A 20,225-nucleotide genomic window follows, 5' to 3' on the forward strand; every position below is an offset into this window, starting at 1 on the left:
GGACTCTTATAACAAACAGGATCACTATAAGTGCCAGCAATTGGCTGTAAGATCATTTCCTGTATGTCAAGAGAGACCAGGAATTACAGATCAGTGGGGGACATAGGGAACACATAAGCAACCAAGACTGTTGGGATGGACTTATTTGATTACTTTACACCATTTTAAAACTTAAAAAAAAAAAAAAAAAAAAAAAATACACCCCCCCCCATAGTTTATTTGTATTACAATGCCTTTATATAGAAGAAACAACACAGGAGTCAGTTATCCATAAACCTTATTCTAAAGAAAAGTTGTATACACTCAGTTGAGTGTATGAGCCTTGTCCATTTCAATTCTTATGCCCAGAATGAGCTGTATCTCCAGTGCTACACAATATAGTTTCCATATAACATATACAATATAGGATCAATGTTTTGCAAAGACATGGCTCCTGGGAATTTATGATGGCAGCTCAGCATATATAGATGTAGTCACACTTACCCTAGCTCAGGTTTTGTTTCTCATGAAACCAACTAAATACATTAAGGTGACATGCTAGCCAGATCTGTGACAGGTTGCAATTCACAAAAACCCCATTAGCTGAAATGGGATGTCTAGGAGAAACACTTGATTTAGTAGACCTTGTTAGATGTGTGGTGAGCCTATAACCCTATATTTCTAGGTTTTCTTCTGACCTACCCCATTAAACATTGTTAGATACATATAGATGAAATAAATAATACAAGTCTTGTTAAGGGATTTTCAATGAAAAGGAAATTCCTTGCACTGTGCACCAGATAGAGGTTTTGTTCCATTCATTTCACATACAGTTTATAGGCCCTCCTATTACGGATGCTTGTAGCAGTGTATATGGGTTTGCGAGAAGGTTTGTCACCAGATGTCATGCATGTTGTGCACAGCGCTACTTACATCTTTCTACATTCATGTAAATATGACTTCCATGTGATGCTATGTATGAAATGATTTATTTGTTTATGCATGTGCCACTTGGATTGACACCATGGGGGAGGGTGTCACAATGGGGGGTTTTCATGTTAGCTTTGCTTCCTAGAACAGCCATAAGTGCGAATGATTTGTGTAATGCATACTTCTATTTTTAGTGTGCGCTGTGATATTTTATCTTCTTTGCTCCATCGTATGCTATAGGCATGATAGTATCTGCATGTGGCACGTATGTCCTTGACTTTATTTTTCGCTATTAGATTATTATTCATTGAGAATATGAAGAGACTGGATAAATGCAGCACGGTGAACAATAGAAAGTGTCATTGAAAATGTGATAAGATCTAATTTAATTACATCTGGAATTAAAGAGGGAACGTTAGATTATGTTAGACTGCCCTACCGGATGCCATAGAGCGCAACACGAAAGCATAAGCAGCTAGTAATATTTATGTCTCCGAGAGCTTCATTACATAAGAGAGGCCAGGCCGAGGAATGTGCCTTGTATCATGGGACGGGATGCATGAGACTTAATTCCGCATCTAGGATTTATGCAGCCGGTTGCAGGCGGTAGAGGCAGTTGCTATAGTAACAAACATTCAATGCATTTCTCCTTCCACAGCTGTGACTATAGAACAACGTGAACGTTACTGGACGACTCCTGCTCCGGTGATCCCAGCTCTGCACGTCTTCCACTAATGTCACATTGGTGATAAATAACCAAAAGCTATCGTAAGAAGTAGAGATGAGCGAGTAGTGAAATATTCGAGATTCGTTTCGAGTAGAGCCTCAATATTCGACTACTCGAATCCCATTATAGTCTATGGGAAAAAATGCTTGTTTCAGGGGAAACCACTATTCGACTAAAGGAGAGTCACCAAGTCCACGAGTAACGAGGAGGAGTGGATTGCAGTTGAGGAGTGTTGAGGAGGAGCGCTGTGCAGTTAAAGCGCACGGACCCCATAGACTATAATGGGGTCCGTGTGCTTGCAGCACACTGCCCACACGAATGATTTGTGCGGGTAGTGTGCAGCAAGCACATGGACTCCATTATAGTCTATGGGGTCCGTGCGCTTTAACTGCACAGCGCTTGCAGCTGCGCTGATATTCCATTCGGAGGGGGGGGGGGTCCTCCTGCAGACTCCTTCTGGACATGAGGCAAGCGCTAATGTGAACCGGCCCTTACTTGTCCAGCAGAACCAGCATTGATTGGCCAAATGCTATACACTGTATAGCATTCGGCCAATCATTGCTGGTTCTGCAGCAGGCTCATCTTTGCTAGTCGGGAGAGCTAGCAGCTTGTGGTTATGCGGAAGCTGACTTTTTCTCATAGGAATGCATTGACCAGCGTTGATTTGCCGAACGCTATACAGTGTACAGCATTTGGCCAATCAACACCGATTCTGCCGGAGGCTCGTCTGTGACGAGGCGGAGTCTAAGATCGGACCACAGCAGTCTTCATTGTACACTGTATAGCATTCGGCCAATCAATGCTGGTTCTGAATCGAATCTTTACTGCGAATAGGAGTAGTATTCGATCGAGTACGAGTATTTTGAATACCGTAGTATTCGTTCGAATACCTACTTGATCGAATACTACTCGCTCATCTCTAGTAAGAAGGGCTCTACAGTTTTAGGCAACAGGAGATTTTTTCACACTAACATTGGATCTGAACTCTTTCAGGTACATGACAGGTTAATGTCAAACTTGGGTGAAATCACGAACATAATTAGGGTTATGGCCGCTCAAGCCTCAAATTGTGCAGACCTTTATTATAACCAATGGGGCTAAATACTGCTAAACTAACCATACATGGACCTAGAAAAGCTTACTGAACATACAATACATATAATAAGAGGAACACTGTAGACTTCCCACTCACTGCATCGATTATCCATTTTACACAAGGAAATAAAAATCCCATAGATCCCAGTGGACATCTCTTACATTCGAGCAAAAGTAAACAGCATCGCTCTTCACAGCTGTGATTTCAGGAATCAGAGTCTATAGACCAAATTGTAATAGACAGTGTATTATGAGATAGGAACATGGCATGTTCTCAATTAATTTAGTGATATTTGTTAAAAAAGAACTATAAAACCACTCAGGTCCTTCAGGAAATCATTAACCAGCAAAGCAGATGAGATATTAACTACAGTGGAAACCGAATATCCTTACTAGGGCTACACGTTTCAGACTATATAACCTTCCCATATCAATAGCAGTTATACATTGCAGGTACCAGGACACCACTTTGCATAGGCCTGGTTGATTAATTTATACCACTAACACAGTTAAGAGTAATGTACAGGAGAAAGCCGGGTGCGCCACGAACAAACACTTTAGTCTCTAAAGGAATTACGAAAGACGACTAAATAACATCCTTATTAATGCCCATCTCCTTGGAGAACATTGCACACAGCGAAACTTCTCTCTTTAATTTATATATAAATGGATTTTAGGCTAGGTTCATACATCGTGGTAGTGGGCCATGTAGCAAAAGTGCATTCGATTGGTGTTTGGTTGCCGCACACTACACTATCCCACATGTGAATCAAGACGGTTATATGTAGAGATGAGCGAGTACAGTTCGGATCAGCCGATCCGAACAGCACGCTCCATAGAAATGAATGGATGCACCTGGTACTTCTGCTTTGACGGCGGCCGGCCGCTTAACCCCCCACGTGCCGGCTACGTCCATTCATTTCTATGCGAGCGTGCTGTTCGGATCGGCTGATCCGAACAGTACTCGCTCATCTCTAGTTATATGGTGTATTGTGGAGCCCTACCTATGCCTGGCTGTAAAAGGGAGTCTGTCAGCAGTAAATTTGCTAAATATCTAAGCACAATATACCGGTATTAGAGATTACTCTACTTTGAAGCCCCACTTTCATGTAAATTGCTGTTTTATTCATATGCAAATTCTAGAGCTGAGACCAAAGCCTAGGCAAGCTGACGTATGTTCCTAAAGAGCATAATTTTGCTGATAGAGCCCCTGTAAGCAACAGCAGAACATCCTGCTTACAAAATATGGCAGAAGCAGTGTTGAGCGAAAGTCCCATATTGAGGAAATGCAGCTATTTTTTTTGCAGATTTTGGCTTTTTGAGCCAAACCCAGGAGTGGATTGAGCAGAAGGGAGAAGTATAGGCACTTCCTATATATTTCCCATTCCTTTTATAACCACTCTTGGCTTTGGCCCAAAAAACTGTGACAAATCTGCAACAAAAAAAGCTGCGTTTCTGCAACGTGGGGCACCAGCCTTAATTGTCTACTTTCCTTTTTGGCTTCTAGACTTGGGTGTCTCTTCACCTTCTTTGACCCATTTATGTAAAAAGACCTACGGTACCAGACAGCAAGGACAACTTGACTAAACTTTGGGTGGGATCATGTCCTCAATCATACCTGAATATGGCATCCAAATTATGGGTATTTATTAAGACTGACATTTCTCACACCTGTCTTAATTTTTTCTCTACCTGCAAGATGCATCACAATTATTAAGCATTATTATGCATTTTTGGTCACTTTCAAGGACCAGCAGCCTAAGAGTGTGTTCACACGGAGATTTTTGCAGTCGTATTTTTACGTGGAATCCGCCTACAAAAAAGGCTCCCGTTCAAATGAATGCTTGCTTTTTTCCCCGCTAGCGGGAAAAAGAAGTGAGATGCCCCTTCTTCCCACGGATTCCGCAGCTGAGACAGCAGTGACGTCCACAGCACGAGACTCCCTCCTGATTAGGCCCATTCATTCAGGTATAATCAGGAGTGGAATACCACGACTGAGTGTTGGTGCACTGCATCGGCATCCCATTTTGGATAGCTATGCGGAGTTCACACGGCAGAATCTGGATTCCGCCATGTGAATATACTCTTAGTAAATATGGGCCAATTTATTTTACAAATAAAACCACATAAACTTGCTCATCAGAGTTCATGCCCAGTTCACACTGTTGTATCTTGTTTTTGCACTAAAGATACCCATTCATGGCAGCTATATATTTTTTTATATTGTTCCTAGAATATGCACAAGAAGAAAATTAATTATCTCTGAGAAATAATGGATTGGATAAGTTTAAAGCAAATCAATACTATTTTTTTATTCCCAATGGAGATGTTTAAGAAATAGGTTTGCCATAAACATTACAAAAGCATTCCAGTTATTCTTTCCTGTTCCCTTCAACAGATCAGAACAACGGACATGTGACACTAGTGTGAACATAGCTTCAGGTAGTCAGACTTTCACTTACTGAAAAAATTGTTCCACATAGGCTGTTCACAAGCGGAGGTCAACTTCTATCACTAACTTCCACTGGTAATGACTACAGAGTTGCTGATCAACGCAGACCAAAGCAGAAGACCAAAAAGTCAAAGGGACGGAAAATGAAGAGGAATCTAAGTCTGCCTCAATTCCTCTTCATTTTCCACCATCTTAATAGACCTTTATAGTCTATTATATTATTTAGAAAACTATAGAGGGAAGAAAGCATTGTCCTGAGCTATTCAGAGATGGCACCGTCTTTAGCTTCCCATGTGATGATCTTAGGAATGATGGGATTGATAGCAGACCATAGAGAAGGAGAAATATAAAACTAAAATGGTGCTAGGACCAGAAGAAAAGCTGTATTACAGGGTTATGTGCAGTATAGATAAAATAAACTATAGTGTAAAAGACAGTTGGGTGAGGGGTGCAATGATGGAAAAAATGCGATTTTACTGGAGTGTTTTTATTTTAAATAGCTTTTTGTCTGCTGTTCAATCGGTCATAGCTATTTTCCCTGAAGACCCCCCCATGCCTGGTTCAACCAAGTCAGCATGTAGGGAGAGGGAAGCAAGATGCTACCAGACAACTTGGAAGGAGGCTTATCTCCACTAAAGGAAATAATTGGGCTGGTTCAAACAACTGCCAATGAAGGTTGATTAGGAAGCCCCATACACATTAGATGATCAGTCAATGGGCATTAATCTAGAGTGGGATTAGCAGGTCCTAGTTACAGTTACTTTAAAGTATTCTGCTTCTCCGCCCCTCCCCCGGAATAGCAGCATCGCTCCTGCCGCTGCTGGCTTCCTGCAGGGCAAGAGCATAGCGATGTCGCAGGCCCCGGCACCTGTGCCGGCGTCTAACCCTCCCCAGCATCCACCTTTCTATTACAGCGGATGCCGGGTCTCTATTGGTGGCCACATTCGGACTATTAGACGCACCCTCCCCCCCCCCCAAATTTTGGGGAAAAAAAGTGCGTCTTATAGTCCGAAAAATACGGTACCTGAGATAGCAATAATCACAATTTTCTAATTTCAGCAATATTGACTGACCATCTCATGTGCATGAATGTTTCTGCTGGGGTGGTCATATGTTATATACAACCTGTGTGGCTGTGCAGTGGCCCAGGAAGTAAGGGGGTCCACGGCCCACCAACAGCAGCCTCCTACTAGTTATTGGTATGCATGTAAAGAACTTAGCTAGCTCAGAATTATTGATAGATGAGTTGTAGGAGAGCCCATATATTTTATGCACGGGGGCCTTATCTTGGCCCGCTCTTGAGTGTCTGGATTGAAATTCAATGTGCTCGATCCATTGTTTCCAGGAAAGATAAGATGTCCCCTGAGTCTTTACCCCCTTTCATTTTAAATAAACATTCATGGCCAACAGTTATTTCAAGTGTAAAGTTTAATTTATTATTTTTGGAGTTTTGGGGATAATCAGAGTTCCCTGCGGAAATATAAATGAACAAGGGGGTTATAGATCAATAACAGCTCAACTATGAATTGAAGTGGGAACCGTGCTGTGATTGGTGAGTGGGCAATAAAGACCCCTTTTCATGTAGACTGTTTCATAATTCTCTTCCTACAGTGTCAGCATACAAAAATGCATTGCCCATTTACAAACTTGAGAAGATAAGATGCAAATATAAAATTATTTGCATTTTATCAGAAACATAGAACAAGATAATATAGAAATAATATCAATCAGTTAACAGGGACATATAGAGATTTATATTCATATAAAAAACTGAGACAAAAGAAACAGTAATTAAAAACAATAGCATACAATAAATGATCTAGAACCTCCTCCTTCCCTTCCCTTCCCTCCCCTCCCCTCTATAGATCATAAAAATGCAATGAATCTTGTGAAACTGCTATATCTGAGCTCAGATACCAGGTAGAATAACAGAACAGTTTTGTAAATTCTGTTTGCTTCCAAATATTCAAAAACTGGCATAAAAGTTCTCCAATTTTCTTTGAATGTTTAGTTTCCAGCCTGAGGAAATACTTAGTCTGGGTAATAACATCCTGCGTGGAAGGGACAAACAGCTGGAGGCACTGCGAAATAGTCAATGTTTTGCGATTACGATGGTCGGTTCTCCATGAAAAATTGGAACACAAGTATTTTTGGTTTCAAAGGGAAATCAATAGTCTAATCTTTCTGAATGAAGCCCTTTACCTCTTCCCCAAAAATATTCAATCCTTTGCAAGACTAGATAATTTATGTATTGTTAGTTTTTATTTTATTACAATTTGGGGCATGGCTCTAGGTGATCTGAGGCGATGGGGTGTGGAGGTATACTAAAACCAAATATGGCCCCATGTATCAGTAGGAAGTGTGATTCCCTCCATGTCTCATCATCACTGCCCTTTTTACATGACACCAACCATCTTGTACTTTCTATTGTCAATCAGAATCTTGACATTTTGGAATCCAATGCTTGACAACTAGAGTTCGTTGTGCGCAGTGGGCCTTCCTTAATTTTTAGATATAGTTCAGATAGAGAGGCCTTCTATGACAGAGAGCACATGACCGAATCTAGAATAATTGAAGAGTGTTCCTTCATGATATATGCCACTTTTGTACTCAAAAATCCCAGTATCTATCCATAACTCAAAATATGTCATTGAAAGGTTATATTTTGCATGTAAACATCTGCAATGAAGAGTATAATTTATAACCTGCCCCTGCATTTCCATTGGTTAGTTTTAGTATCCTACGGAAATTCATTATCAGACTTCTAGATTTGTTTCTCCATAATTCACCACTTATACACCGTCTAGAAAGTTGAGATGGATCCACATATAAAGAGACATCTATCCATTGAACTTTCAACTCTATTGGCACTTCTAGAACGGTAACCGCTAAAACACAAAGGTGTGAATAATGAGTTGTGAATGTGTGATTGTTATGTGTTGGTAGAGGAACGATAAGATTATCTTGGAAAGAGCATTGGCCATTTCTGGAGCTTCACTTACAGTACTGTCATTGGATTAGATGCTGCTTTCTTGCATGATGACCAGCAAAGTACAATAATTCAATTGCTTTTTGTTAGCCGCGTACTTCTATTTCTTCCTGAATTCTTCTTTCCTGTTTTGTTGGTCCTTTCTTATGTTTATAGCATTTATTATCTGTATCTTCTCTCTATCGAGCTCTCTAATAAGTCATCGTGAATTTTAACTTTTTCCTCATTTTATTTTGCTTTGTCAATTTACCATTTTTTTAAAACTAGTTTATAATGATTATTACAGCTTTACACTTTCACTGTTTTATGCTTTCTTGTATTTACTTCCTCCACATTCCTATTCCATGCTTTCTAGGGAAAGAAGAATATGCAGCTACATTCCGAGGAAATGAGTTCTTCTGTTATGACTTGTCCCACAGCCCAATCCAGAGCAGCGCAGATGAAATTACCCTCTCTTTTAAAACCCTCCAGCGTAATGGATTGATGCTTCATACAGGAAAGTCTGCAGATTATGTCAACCTTTCGTTGAAGAGTGGTGCCGTGTGGTTGGTCATCAACCTTGGATCTGGAGCCTTTGAAGCCCTAGTGGAACCCGTCAACGGCAAGTTCAACGACAACAGCTGGCATGACGTCCGTGTCACCAGGAATCTGCGGCAGGTATGGTTTGAAGGTTTCTTTGCTTTGGAATAATTTCATTAGCTACACTGTCATAAAGTGTTCCACTGTAACATTATAAGTTTTAATGACTAGTAATAGGGTCATATAATTCTTACTATCACTTCAGGATTGCACTATAGTCAACTTACATGGTCAGAAAAGTAACTTGAAGCCCCTGATGCAGAGCAAAATCAAGAAAGGGGCCCCAAAACTATTAGATGTCATTCATTGTTATGTTCTCCTCTTAGAAGAAGAACTATCTTCAACCTGTTCTGGCTCCAATACAACTGCACCATATGCACCCTTACACATGGCAATGTAAAAGACTATAAAGTATATAAAAAGAGGATTTATTTTTGGTAACTTACTTGGGGTGCATTTTGACCCTATCATCACCCTAGACAAGTTGCCATCAACGTAAAAGAAATGGAGCCCATTTTGTTTATTGGTCACAATTATTTTACTTAGATTTGTATGCCAAAAATAATTATTTGAAGGGTTTCCACATATCTGTTGTATGGCACAAATGCAAAGTTCCAAGTAGATAAGTAAAGGGAGAATGGGTTAAAATAGAAAACCTCTGCTCACCTGCTCACTGCAGCTCCAGCTCTGTTGTTTTATTTGTCCCCACTGGTCTATACTTCCTTACTGGTAATAGTAACATGTACAGGACATGGACACCGAGACCAGTGATTGGCTACAGTAGACTTGTGTATGTCACATGATCTCTGCAGGAAGTATGTAGACACCGGCAGGAACCAGCAGAGTGGTGCTGCTATAGTGGCAGTATACTGACGTGGATTTTTTTTATTATTATTTTAACCCCTGCTCTTCTCAAACTTTTTGGCATTTTTAAATTTTAACTTTTCATATAAAGTTTGTATTTCAAATTTTCTTTCAGAGTTGTTCTTTTTATCGTTCTACCTATCTATATATCTATCCTTTACATCTATATGTTTGTATGTGTCATTTTAATAGCCATATTGTTTTAATTGCCATTATTTTCATTATCTGCTTAAATTGATACGTTATTCTGAAATCTACATTGACAAAGAAATGTTGATTTGCTAAAAATTTATATTTTGACTACAGGTATACATGGTGAGATTAAGTTTACATTTCGCCTATTATGTGTATGGAACCTATTCAATCTAACCAAACCAATTATAGCACATGGGAGTCCATAATACAGACATTAGCAAGTCACACAAGAAATTGAAGAGTCATTATTTTTATACTTAGTCTCACCCAATAGGATGAGTATTAAATAAACATTGTTTTTCTGAGAAAAGAGAAGAAAAGTAATGGTGATAAAAAATTCTGAAACACTCTTAAACCATTCATGTATCTTATATTTAAAGGGGTTCTCTTTAGAGATGAGCGAACACTGTTCGGATCAGCCGATCCGAACAGCACGCACCCATAGAAATGAATGGAAGCACCTGTGACGCTGACTTTGCCGGCGGCAGGCCGGCGTCGCAGGTGCTTCCATTCATTTCTATGGGTGCGTGCTGTTCGGATCGGCTGATCCGAACAGTGTTCGCTCTCCTTTTGGACATTGATAACATATTTCTGGGATCTGCTATCAATGCGCCATGAGTTTGGTGTTTGATGGTATCACCTATCTATATGCCAACAATGTCTTTGTCTCAGCTCTTTGTCTCAGGCACTTCAGATTGATGGTTTAAGACATATTTTTCATTCCTCATAGATAATGAAATGCAAACACCTCTATTATCAGAAATTATGACTTTTGTAATACACATATTGGGGAGAATTTATTAAGACTACAGTTCTGTACGCCAGTCTTAATGAAGTCTCCAGCTGGCACAAGATGCACCTAAATTATTAAGAAGCTCCGGCATCTTAATAATTCAGACTCATTCCCGTGCTTTAGAACTGAAACTGATGCTAGTCAGGAAATTTCTAAATTTGTTCGGCCAAAGTATTCCCATCCTGGCTCCCTGCCATGCTTGTAAAAGTGGCGAGAGGAGTTCCAAACCAACAATATGGCGCATCATTGGCGCATGAAGGGGCTATATCCCCCGGGTGCACCACATTTATACTCATCTACACCAGAAAACTAGATTAATATGGGTTAATTCTCCCATTATTTCTTCTTCTCCATTATCCTAGTGAACAGGGAAAGCTTCTTTTCACTGTCTACACTGAATCTTCTTGTGAGATTGACCAAAAAGCCAAAATGGCCATAATACAGATCCTTGGAGTGCTGTAGCTCTTACAATATTAACCCTGAAATATCTGCAGAGTATTCTGAGACTCGTTCTCTTCTCTCACTTCAACACTGTATGCGCTTAAGAAAACATGGCTGCTCTGTATCACTGTTGCTTGGATTTTGGGCTTGGTATTCAGGTCCAGACCATTGAAAAGAAGGAGAATTTTCCTGGAAGAAAGCAGCCAAGTTTTTTTTTCTTATTTTATAAACCATTTTACATCCCCCTGAGTACTAAATCCTGTTATTACATGATAGAAATAGTATAATAGTACAGCACATCCCGTTGGATATTAAATCCTGTTATTACATGATAGAACTAGTATAATAGTATATCACATCCCGTTGGATCGCAGTGTATGTATATATGTGTAGTTTTGCTTTTAACCTTTGCATATAAGGATATTGTAAATGTTTCAGTGCTTGACAATAACAATTGCCTTCTCTTCTATATAGCCTGAATTATTTATACCCTGAAATGGTGATATTTTAAATCAAATACAAGCGAAGACGTCCGTTGTCACTTACGTTTTATCTTTTTACCTTTCTTTTTAGCCTTCCATATTAAATATTTCTGAATCTAGATCCCTTAGTCCTCATTCTTTTCGCTCCACTCCCCTCTGTCCTCAATTCTCTCACTTGTTCCCACGTCCAATTTTTTAAAGATATTTTCCAGCTGGAATGTCGAGCTATACCCTCCCTTTTTCTAATGCTAGCCTGTATTAGCTTAAAGTGGATAGGTGAATGATGGGACGGGGGGAAACTTGGAGGATGAAGGGAAGGGGGAGCTCTCCTTCCTTCTCCCCATGTGTATTATATCTTTTTTTTATTTTTATTTTTTTTTTTTATTCTCTTTCCACTCGTGATAAAGCATGCAGGCATCGGACATGCTCTGGTAAACAAACTCCATTACCTGGTAGATATCACTCCAATTGTACCCCTGGGGTTTATTCCAGCTCCTGTCTTCTGTTCCGTTCACAGCTCAAATACCAAAAGACCCTCAACCACTGTACCCTTTCACCTCCCACCCTCAAACTCTATTCTTTACAAAATCCTTATTGCCTCTCTTGCAAAGAATATCATGATCTTATTATTTTTATATCTTTCACTATCATGTGCCTTCTGTTATTTTTTTTTTTATATCGTAAATTTAGATTTTAATCCATTTGAACGTTATTCATATTTCTGTTTCTCATTATTTTATATGTTGTAGGGTAATATAAGGCGAGGGGTATCTGCTTATGTAAAGATCTATAATCTAAAAAGCAAAGGCCATGTCAAAGATACAGTGTACGTTCAGTAATAAATAATATTAGGAAAATCCTTTAAGATTCCATCCCCTTTGTGGCACAATGTCTAGATTAACAAGAGAGCGGCTGTGTTATATTTCTGTATTCAGTGCCTTTTGGAGACATTACATGCTCTTATGAACATAAAGAGAATTTGCTTACTATTTTCTACTAATAGTTATCGTGGGTGTCGGTGACTGATGGCGACCCACTGGTCACTTCAGTAGTAGGCTGAGGTTTCTGTTGTATGAAGCTTGGTAGAGATATGGTGTCCCCATGTGGCTAATATCATGCGTTGCACACTGTATATGGAAGCATTGAATCCAAGCTTACATCGCTGTCTAGGTAGTGACACCATGTGGCGTAGCGTAGAGTTGCAGAAAAGCTTCATTACATGCATATATGGCCAGGATTTATGTTACTATCAGTGCACAGTATTGGGTGTATTGTGTGTTTCGTAGTTACTAGCCATTTCTGGAGATAGGTTATTTGTTTTATGCTGTTGCATAGCCAAGATCAAATATATGGGGAAATGAACAGTAAATTTGCTGTGTTGGGAGTAATAAAGGGTTATTGTATGCATTCTTTCTGGATACCATTATATGTATATAAATGACTAGTATCTACCATTGGTCGATCCAAGTGTGCACTAGGGAGGCTTCGGTTTGGATTAAGGGTTGGAGTGACATCATGTGGTGATTTTGCATACTGGAATTGCATGGAAACTGCAGCAAATGGAGAAGCACCAAGTGCACGGCTAGAGAGTGTATTTCACTATAGGGTTCTATGTTCGTTTTCAGTAGTTTTTTTATTTTGTTTTTCATGTCTCATTTTGTATATTTTTAGTTTCCACTCCGCTGCTTCCCTTTCTCCACTCCTCTTCCTTATTGCTCTTCTCCTTTCTCTCAATAACCTCACTGACTCATGCACATAATCTCCCAGCATTAAACACTGCTTACAGTATTACTGGATGGGCTGATGTTGGAGGGTGGGGTCTCTCATGGCAGCCTTTCATGTAGGATATGGGGTGTGGGTCCTCAGATAAACAGTCGTTTTCTCATTCTGCTCAGATTTGTCACCCAGATATTTTGCACTGACCCCTAAAGCCATCTTTTTCTAACCCATCCTCTCTTTTGCTGTTTCTCTATAGGCTGCCATTATAGATCACCCTCCTTCTTAGACAATGCATGCTATAAGTGGGAGGGGGCTGTAACAAATGCATGATTTAACACAAGCCATTCCCTTCACATTAACCCCTCTTCTAACCTCACTAACATAACCCCTTGCCCTTCCCATATGCTCTAATATCTTCTTTCTCTTCTATATGAATCATTATATAAGACAATCATTTCACCATCTTGTTTTTTAGTCTATCTTCATTGTTATTACAGTAAATTTCTACACATCTCTTCCATTTACTTGTCATGTCCATTTTATTTTTTTATTTTCTATATTTTCTAGCAGCTCTTCACAAATTAGACATTTCACATTCATAGGTTTCTCATATATAGTAATATTATCATCTCATTTTTTCTTCTCTCTACCTGACTCTATCTCACTCATTTGTACTGTTTTAATGCACCTGGCCGCTGTTTCTCAACCAGCATGGGGCTTCAGCATGCAGTGAATGGACCTCCCCCGACCTCCATTAACTTCATTAACTGCATGCCTGACAATTTAATACCTCCCTGGTCACAGATCTCTTGCGTCTGTTTGTCCATGGAGGTATTAAGTGCATGATCCTACCCCCCTCCTGCATGTCCCCTCTCTTGTGATCTGTGACATGTTTAACTTAAGGTTTGATTACTAATAAACTGAAATCTAATTAATGACTTGTTTACTAATCAACATTTTTGTGTCTGGTCTGTTCCTCTGAGGGGGTCCACTAACTTCTCACTAATACTATACATCTCTCCCTGTACCTCCCTAACTATCACCCCCGTCCTTTTACCGCAAAGCTTCTCCCCCTTCCTAACTCTAACCTGTAACCGTAATCCTTTCCAATTATGGGGAGACTTTGGAAGGACACTGTGCTGGTGTATACATCTTTATTAACGTGGGTCTCATTCCTATAGAATCACAAGGGATTTGTAATGCAGCGACTATATGGCAGCTATTTCTCAAATGTCGATAATAAAATAAATATATGATCTCATCCCATATATTTAAGTCCAATAATTCACAGAACAGATGTAATTACCATGATTTGTTCTATTAGGAAATACTCTTTTTTTGTTTAATATGTGTGAAAAGGATATTATGGCTTTAGTACAATATAGGTTGTTAATTCGAATTATACGATATTTTCAAGTTCTCCGCTTGCAGTCATTTCATTTATTGTATACGCCCAGTGGATGAGGATCTGTCCAGGCCATGCGATGAGACACAGCTGCTTGGCTTCTTATAGTTACAGTACAAATATCAATGCTGTGCCTTGTAATGAGCCATTCAATTGTGTATCTATCACATGGCGGGGCGCATTTTCATCGACTTAAAGGGGTTGTTTTAAAGATGAGGTCTCAACACTATGCCGCTTCTTAGCAGCATCTCCAATGCTAGCAGACCCAGGCCCACCATGTAATGTTAGTAAGCAGGGAAATTTCCTATCAGGCTGAAACTTTCTTAAGCAAAATCAATGGTATGCCAGGGATACCAATGGTGGGTGCTAGTGGCACAAGTGATTATCCAAGGAGCCCATTCTGCAAGGAGTTGTCTCTGATGGGAAGAGAAATTTCCCAATAAATGAATGTAAGCAGAGAGCTTGACAATTGTGAAATTCATATAGAAATTATATACAGAGAAATCACAGCTTTTACCTATTCAAAAAACTTTATTTTTGAAACCGTAATACCCTTTTGAGTTCGCTTCTATTCAAATATGGTATGCTTGGTGTGATGCTTGAGAGACTGTATCTAAAAGTACTTTTAAAAATACCATTTTGCATTGCATGCATTGATATACTACCCAAATCACATATTTATTGCTGTGCTGTATACTATGTAACCACCAAACACCTAGTACAAAAAACCTGGCCGGTGTTTGGTTTAGACTCAGATACTTATACATATACAATATTAAGCTTGGACTTTCATCTTACCTGCTGAATATGCTTTGGATAGAGGTTGTAGCCCCAGTATGTATTAGATTTGTAGTTCACCCTCCCAAAGTTGGCAGCATCTGTAGATAGAATTCAGTTATCTATGGTAGTTGCTGACTGTCCCTAAACAGGTAGATGCCCGTGATAAACAGAAAATGTTCAAGTGACACAGCAAGACTTTTACCTTCTATTAAATCTCCATTTCCCAGTGAAGTGCAGACTGCTGGACACAAAGATATTTGGGATGTGGTTTGAGTAAATATAGTAAAGCATGCCAATGAAACTCATTTAGACTTGGGATTTTCACATGCTTCCCCTGCAATTACTGTAGGACAATGGAAAGTCAAACAGTAATATGCCGTCTTAAGGAGGAAGACGAACAAAAATTCAAGAAGGGATTTAGAAACATAAAACTCCCCAAAGGGCATATATTTAAACAATGTACATTCTTACACTCACTATATATATGCATCTATACACAATCGGTATATACATGTGGAAATATTGACACTCTGCCTGAAATTTGTCAATAAATTGACAACTGGGTCTTACCATTGCCCTTGTCAGTAACGCTAAGTTCACACTAGTGTTCAGCAGTCCGTTCTGTTGTTTCCGTCTTCTGCATGTAGAAGACAGAAACCTGTCAGATCGGGTCCGGCCGTGAGCGTCAGTGAGCGTTTTATGCTCTCCGCTGCAAAACCGTTTTTTAAAAATTGGACACAGAGTACTGCATGTCTGACTCTGTGTCCGGTTTAAAAAGACCGGTTGCGCGGCGGAGAGCCTAAAACGCTCAGGGCCGGACACCTTTCAAACCCATTCAAATGAATGGGTATGAAAGAGTCCTGCAGGTTTCCGTCTCCTGCCTCTGTTTTGTGCAGGAAACGGAAACCTGCAGAACGGAGACCGGGCGCAGATGTGAACAAGCCCTTAGGCGTTTCCCTACACAATCTGATATACCAAATGGAAAATAAAATTTTTGTCATAGGTGGAATGACCCACAACAAATGAGAATCATTGAGTCCAGAGTAAATTAAATCATTTTGGTCTAGGCAAAAATGTATAGAAATTAAATTCTAACATACCGGTAAGTGTTCTCCAGAGGGACTCACATAGTAGATACAACTCACCCAGGAAAAAAAAACAAGGCCCCCTTCTGCTTAGTTCTTAAAGCATTAAAACATAGTATTCCCTTTCAATATATCTTTGGAAACTGACCTGTTTAAAGTTTTTTATCTGAAACTTTTTCTTTTTAAATCCTGAGATTCTGCGGCTTTTACTGTGTCTCAGAATTTGCTGAAACTTTCTGTACTATATATATATCACTTTTGAACAGTTATGGAACTATCAGTACAGGCAGCATTACAATAAATGTAGCACCTATATATAGACAGCAGAGGATTTACAACTGACAATAAGCGATGATCACAGCTTACCTGCCGCCCTTCCAGTCCAATGACCTCTGCACAGGTCACAAAATCGACAAGAATGCTCACCTATTGAAGTAAATCTTCACTCTACAGGTTCTTATGGTTCATGAAGGTGCTGAAAGTCATATCTCTGTATTCTATTACAAACTCAGGCAAGATAGCAGCCCCCCCCCCACACCATTTTAACTTAGAAAAAATAAACGCAAAAAAGAATATTTATGAGCATTTGGTAAGAATTAGCTAAAAATAAAGGTGACGCATCTTCTGTAAGCTCTGAAGTTCATGTTTCATACTGCTGTCATCTGCCTTTATGACTAGGGAGTTGGAGAACTTAAAATATAACAAGTAAAGAAAACCAAAAGAGCAATCAATGGGACAAAAGCAGAGGAGCTGTAAGAGCTGCAATAGATGGAAGGATACAATATAGACATAGTACTAAATCTATCCAGCCCCTCGTATTATATATCATTAAAGTTGTATGGAACAGTCACCCAACCAGTATCAAACAGAAGACAGTATCAAGTCAAGAAAGTTGTAAGATGGGTAGGTGGTTAAGGACAGCAGGACAGTCATGTTTGTGACCAGGTCAGATTGTATGTGGGTTATGGACTATAGTTAAAGCACACATACTTTCTTAAAGAAGTATATTTTCTATGTATCCTTACATTCATGGTGGGTCAGGAATAATGTGAGTAGGCCGAAGCCGCTCCCCGCCCACTGTGTCTACTTAGGATAATTCACAATGACTTTCTATGCTTTAAAGCATTTAGAACTTCATTCTGTTGAAATGGAAAGATTACAGGGGGGCACCAATGGAAAGGGAGGTACTTCAGGTTGCACATGATGGGGCCCATTCACACGCATCTCTCTAGTATCCCGCTCATTTCTTCTTTTTGAAAGCCTCAAAGAAAGAGGCAGATAAAAATGATGGAAATATTCTTCAGATAAAAGCATTTTTTGCAGTTTTTAGAGCTGTGTTGTGAAAAGACACCGCCATCATTGTCAGCATTATCCGTCCTCCACTTTCTGATCACTTCAAACTATGCTATAATGTACGGCAGGGCAGATAAAGTACTGTAATAAATAAAAGTGATGGATGACATTACTTGCCACCTGTCACATCTGTGTTTTTCATCTATCATTCCATTGCCTTCTATGTAATAATAAGCAGAAATACAAAGTTTTTGTGCTGAACTGAAAAATGTCACAAGTAGCATTTTCCAGTGTATTGCAAACACTGGCCCAGATTTACTAATACTGTCTAAAAGCTAGAAAGAGGAAACTCAGACTAGACAATCCTAAACTGCACCAGATCTATCAAAGTTTCCGATGCTGTTTGATACATCTGGTGTATTCTTAGGGTTGGTTCACATCTGGGACCATGAGACCCCCCCCAATGGACTACCAAACGCATTTGCAAGCCAGTGAAAGCACACGGACCCCATAGACTATAATGACGTCCGTGTACTTGCTGCGCTGCCAGCACGAATCATGCGGACAGTAAAGTAGATTGTGAACTACTTTCCTGTCCGCATGTTCCTTGCGAAGATCTGCTGGCAAGCACACGGACCCCATTATAGTCTATGGAGATCCGTGTGCTTTCACTGCACGCCGCTTACAAATGCGTTCGGTAGTCCATTCAGGGGGTCTCCATGCAGACTCCCCCGGAATACCAACGCAGACGTGAACAAGAGGTTAGACTGTTTAGTCTTAGTTTAGTTGTCTTAAAAGTTCTTGGTGCATTTGCGGTATATTTTTGAAGCACAGAGGTGCAGGTTAGGTCAGGCTCCTTTCCTATAAAGCCATGCCTATTCCATTTAAGGCCATGCTGATTTTTATATCAGAAAAGTGTCCCAAAAATTTCTAAAACACTTGATCAATTTGGCATACAGCATGCTCGGCAGAATTCGGGCACATTTTGCTTAATAAATCACACCCCCCCCCCCCTATCAATTGACAATGTGCGACATTTGATAATAAGTATGTACCTCTATAACTTTAGAAAACATGATAGGATCGGTCCATTTATATCCCTGAAATCTACTCAGTGATCTAGGGCATCCCCTGTGTGACTGAGACATCTGCACATCACTTAGAAGGGCTGCCCATGGGACTGTTAAGCAAAAAGAGGATAAAAAGTTATAATTAATCTTTTCCCTCAAAGCTAAAGATCAGTATGTTCAGCTCCTCCTGTGCTATATCACGCTGACCACAGATAGCTTTCCTATCTGAGAGGTTTCCTTTAAATACAAGACCAGGACAGCGTAAAGCAATATATTGGATGTAAGGACATAGTATAATTATTGTATGTGCCTGTACAGCAAATCCAGAAGCTAATATTTTCATGCCTACAAGCTTCCTTTGCTTTCCAAGGTGCCATCCTCTCCCTATGTGAGCACCTTGCATACTAAATGTGCCATATAAGCCTTCTGTTGACATTTATCTAGTGAATGGGATGTGGCATTTGCTTTAAATAGCTTAGCAATATGGACCTTTAATAGGATCTTCCCATAGATTCTGTGAAATCTGAACACAATATATGGCACCAATTAAAATAAACCTACGGCACAACAATTGGGTCCAAATGTAAATGTGTATATAGTGTACAGGCAGTCTATAGCAATGGCCTCTACCCTGTGGCTTCTCTGCTGTTGTAAAACTACATCTATCTGCATGGTTTGTGCTTGGAGATCATTGCACAATCTTATACGCCATGTTACTAAAGCAATGCATAATTGATTCATGGACAATTTCACTTCATGTCAGTACACTTAATAGTTCACTTAGGCTATGTACATTCCTTTATTTGCATTGAAATATGTTAAAAAAAATAGTTTTTCAGCCATAGGGGCCAATTGATTATTAATTTTGCGCCTGAATTGTGACATATTTCACTGGTGTTTGGGCTTTTTTTTACACCTTGTCCAAAATTTATCAGTGATTTGCACCTATGGCACGTTTTTTTCAAAACCATCTGTCAATGTGGGTATATTTATTAGCAAGATTTTAGATTTTTTAAAAAGTGGGACACTTTTTTTGCAAGTACGCTCCACTTCTAACCTGGCATAAAAAATGTGCCGAAAATGCTTTGTGAGTGTGAGACATTTTGATAAATTTGTCAGAATAGTAAAAAAATAAGCCAAGTCTTAAATTGGACACATTGGATTAGGTCTCTATAAATATTTTTGCCTATAGAGTGCGCAAGGCTATTATTATTAGAGAATAATGGAAAGGGTTTTAGGTATAATCTTCAGATTATGAGCCCCACATAGAGCTCTCAATGTACATTTTTTTCCCTATCAGTATGTCTTTGGAATATGGGATGGAAATCCATGCAAATATGGGGAGAA

The 20,225-nt window shown here is 39.5% G+C and overlaps 1 protein-coding gene across 13 annotated transcripts in view; it reads left to right on the plus strand.

Moving 5' to 3' along the window:
• Positions 1–20,225, plus strand: part of NRXN2 (neurexin 2) — a 631,600-nt gene that overhangs the window by 231,908 nt on the left and 379,467 nt on the right. For 7 of the 13 annotated variants that reach the window (XM_075281756.1, XM_075281763.1, XM_075281760.1 and 4 more), the window contains 2 exons: positions 8,528–8,829; positions 11,934–11,957. In XM_075281756.1, the coding sequence (XP_075137857.1) occupies positions 8,528–8,829; positions 11,934–11,957 (326 nt within the window). The remainder of the gene's footprint in view (positions 1–8,527; positions 8,830–11,933; positions 11,958–20,225) is intronic. The other 6 variants (XM_075281757.1, XM_075281764.1, XM_075281761.1 and 3 more) reach the window with 1 other exon arrangement.

This window comes from Leptodactylus fuscus, chromosome 7 (genome assembly GCF_031893055.1).
Source record: "Leptodactylus fuscus isolate aLepFus1 chromosome 7, aLepFus1.hap2, whole genome shotgun sequence".
Lineage (NCBI taxonomy): Eukaryota > Metazoa > Chordata > Amphibia > Anura > Leptodactylidae > Leptodactylus > Leptodactylus fuscus.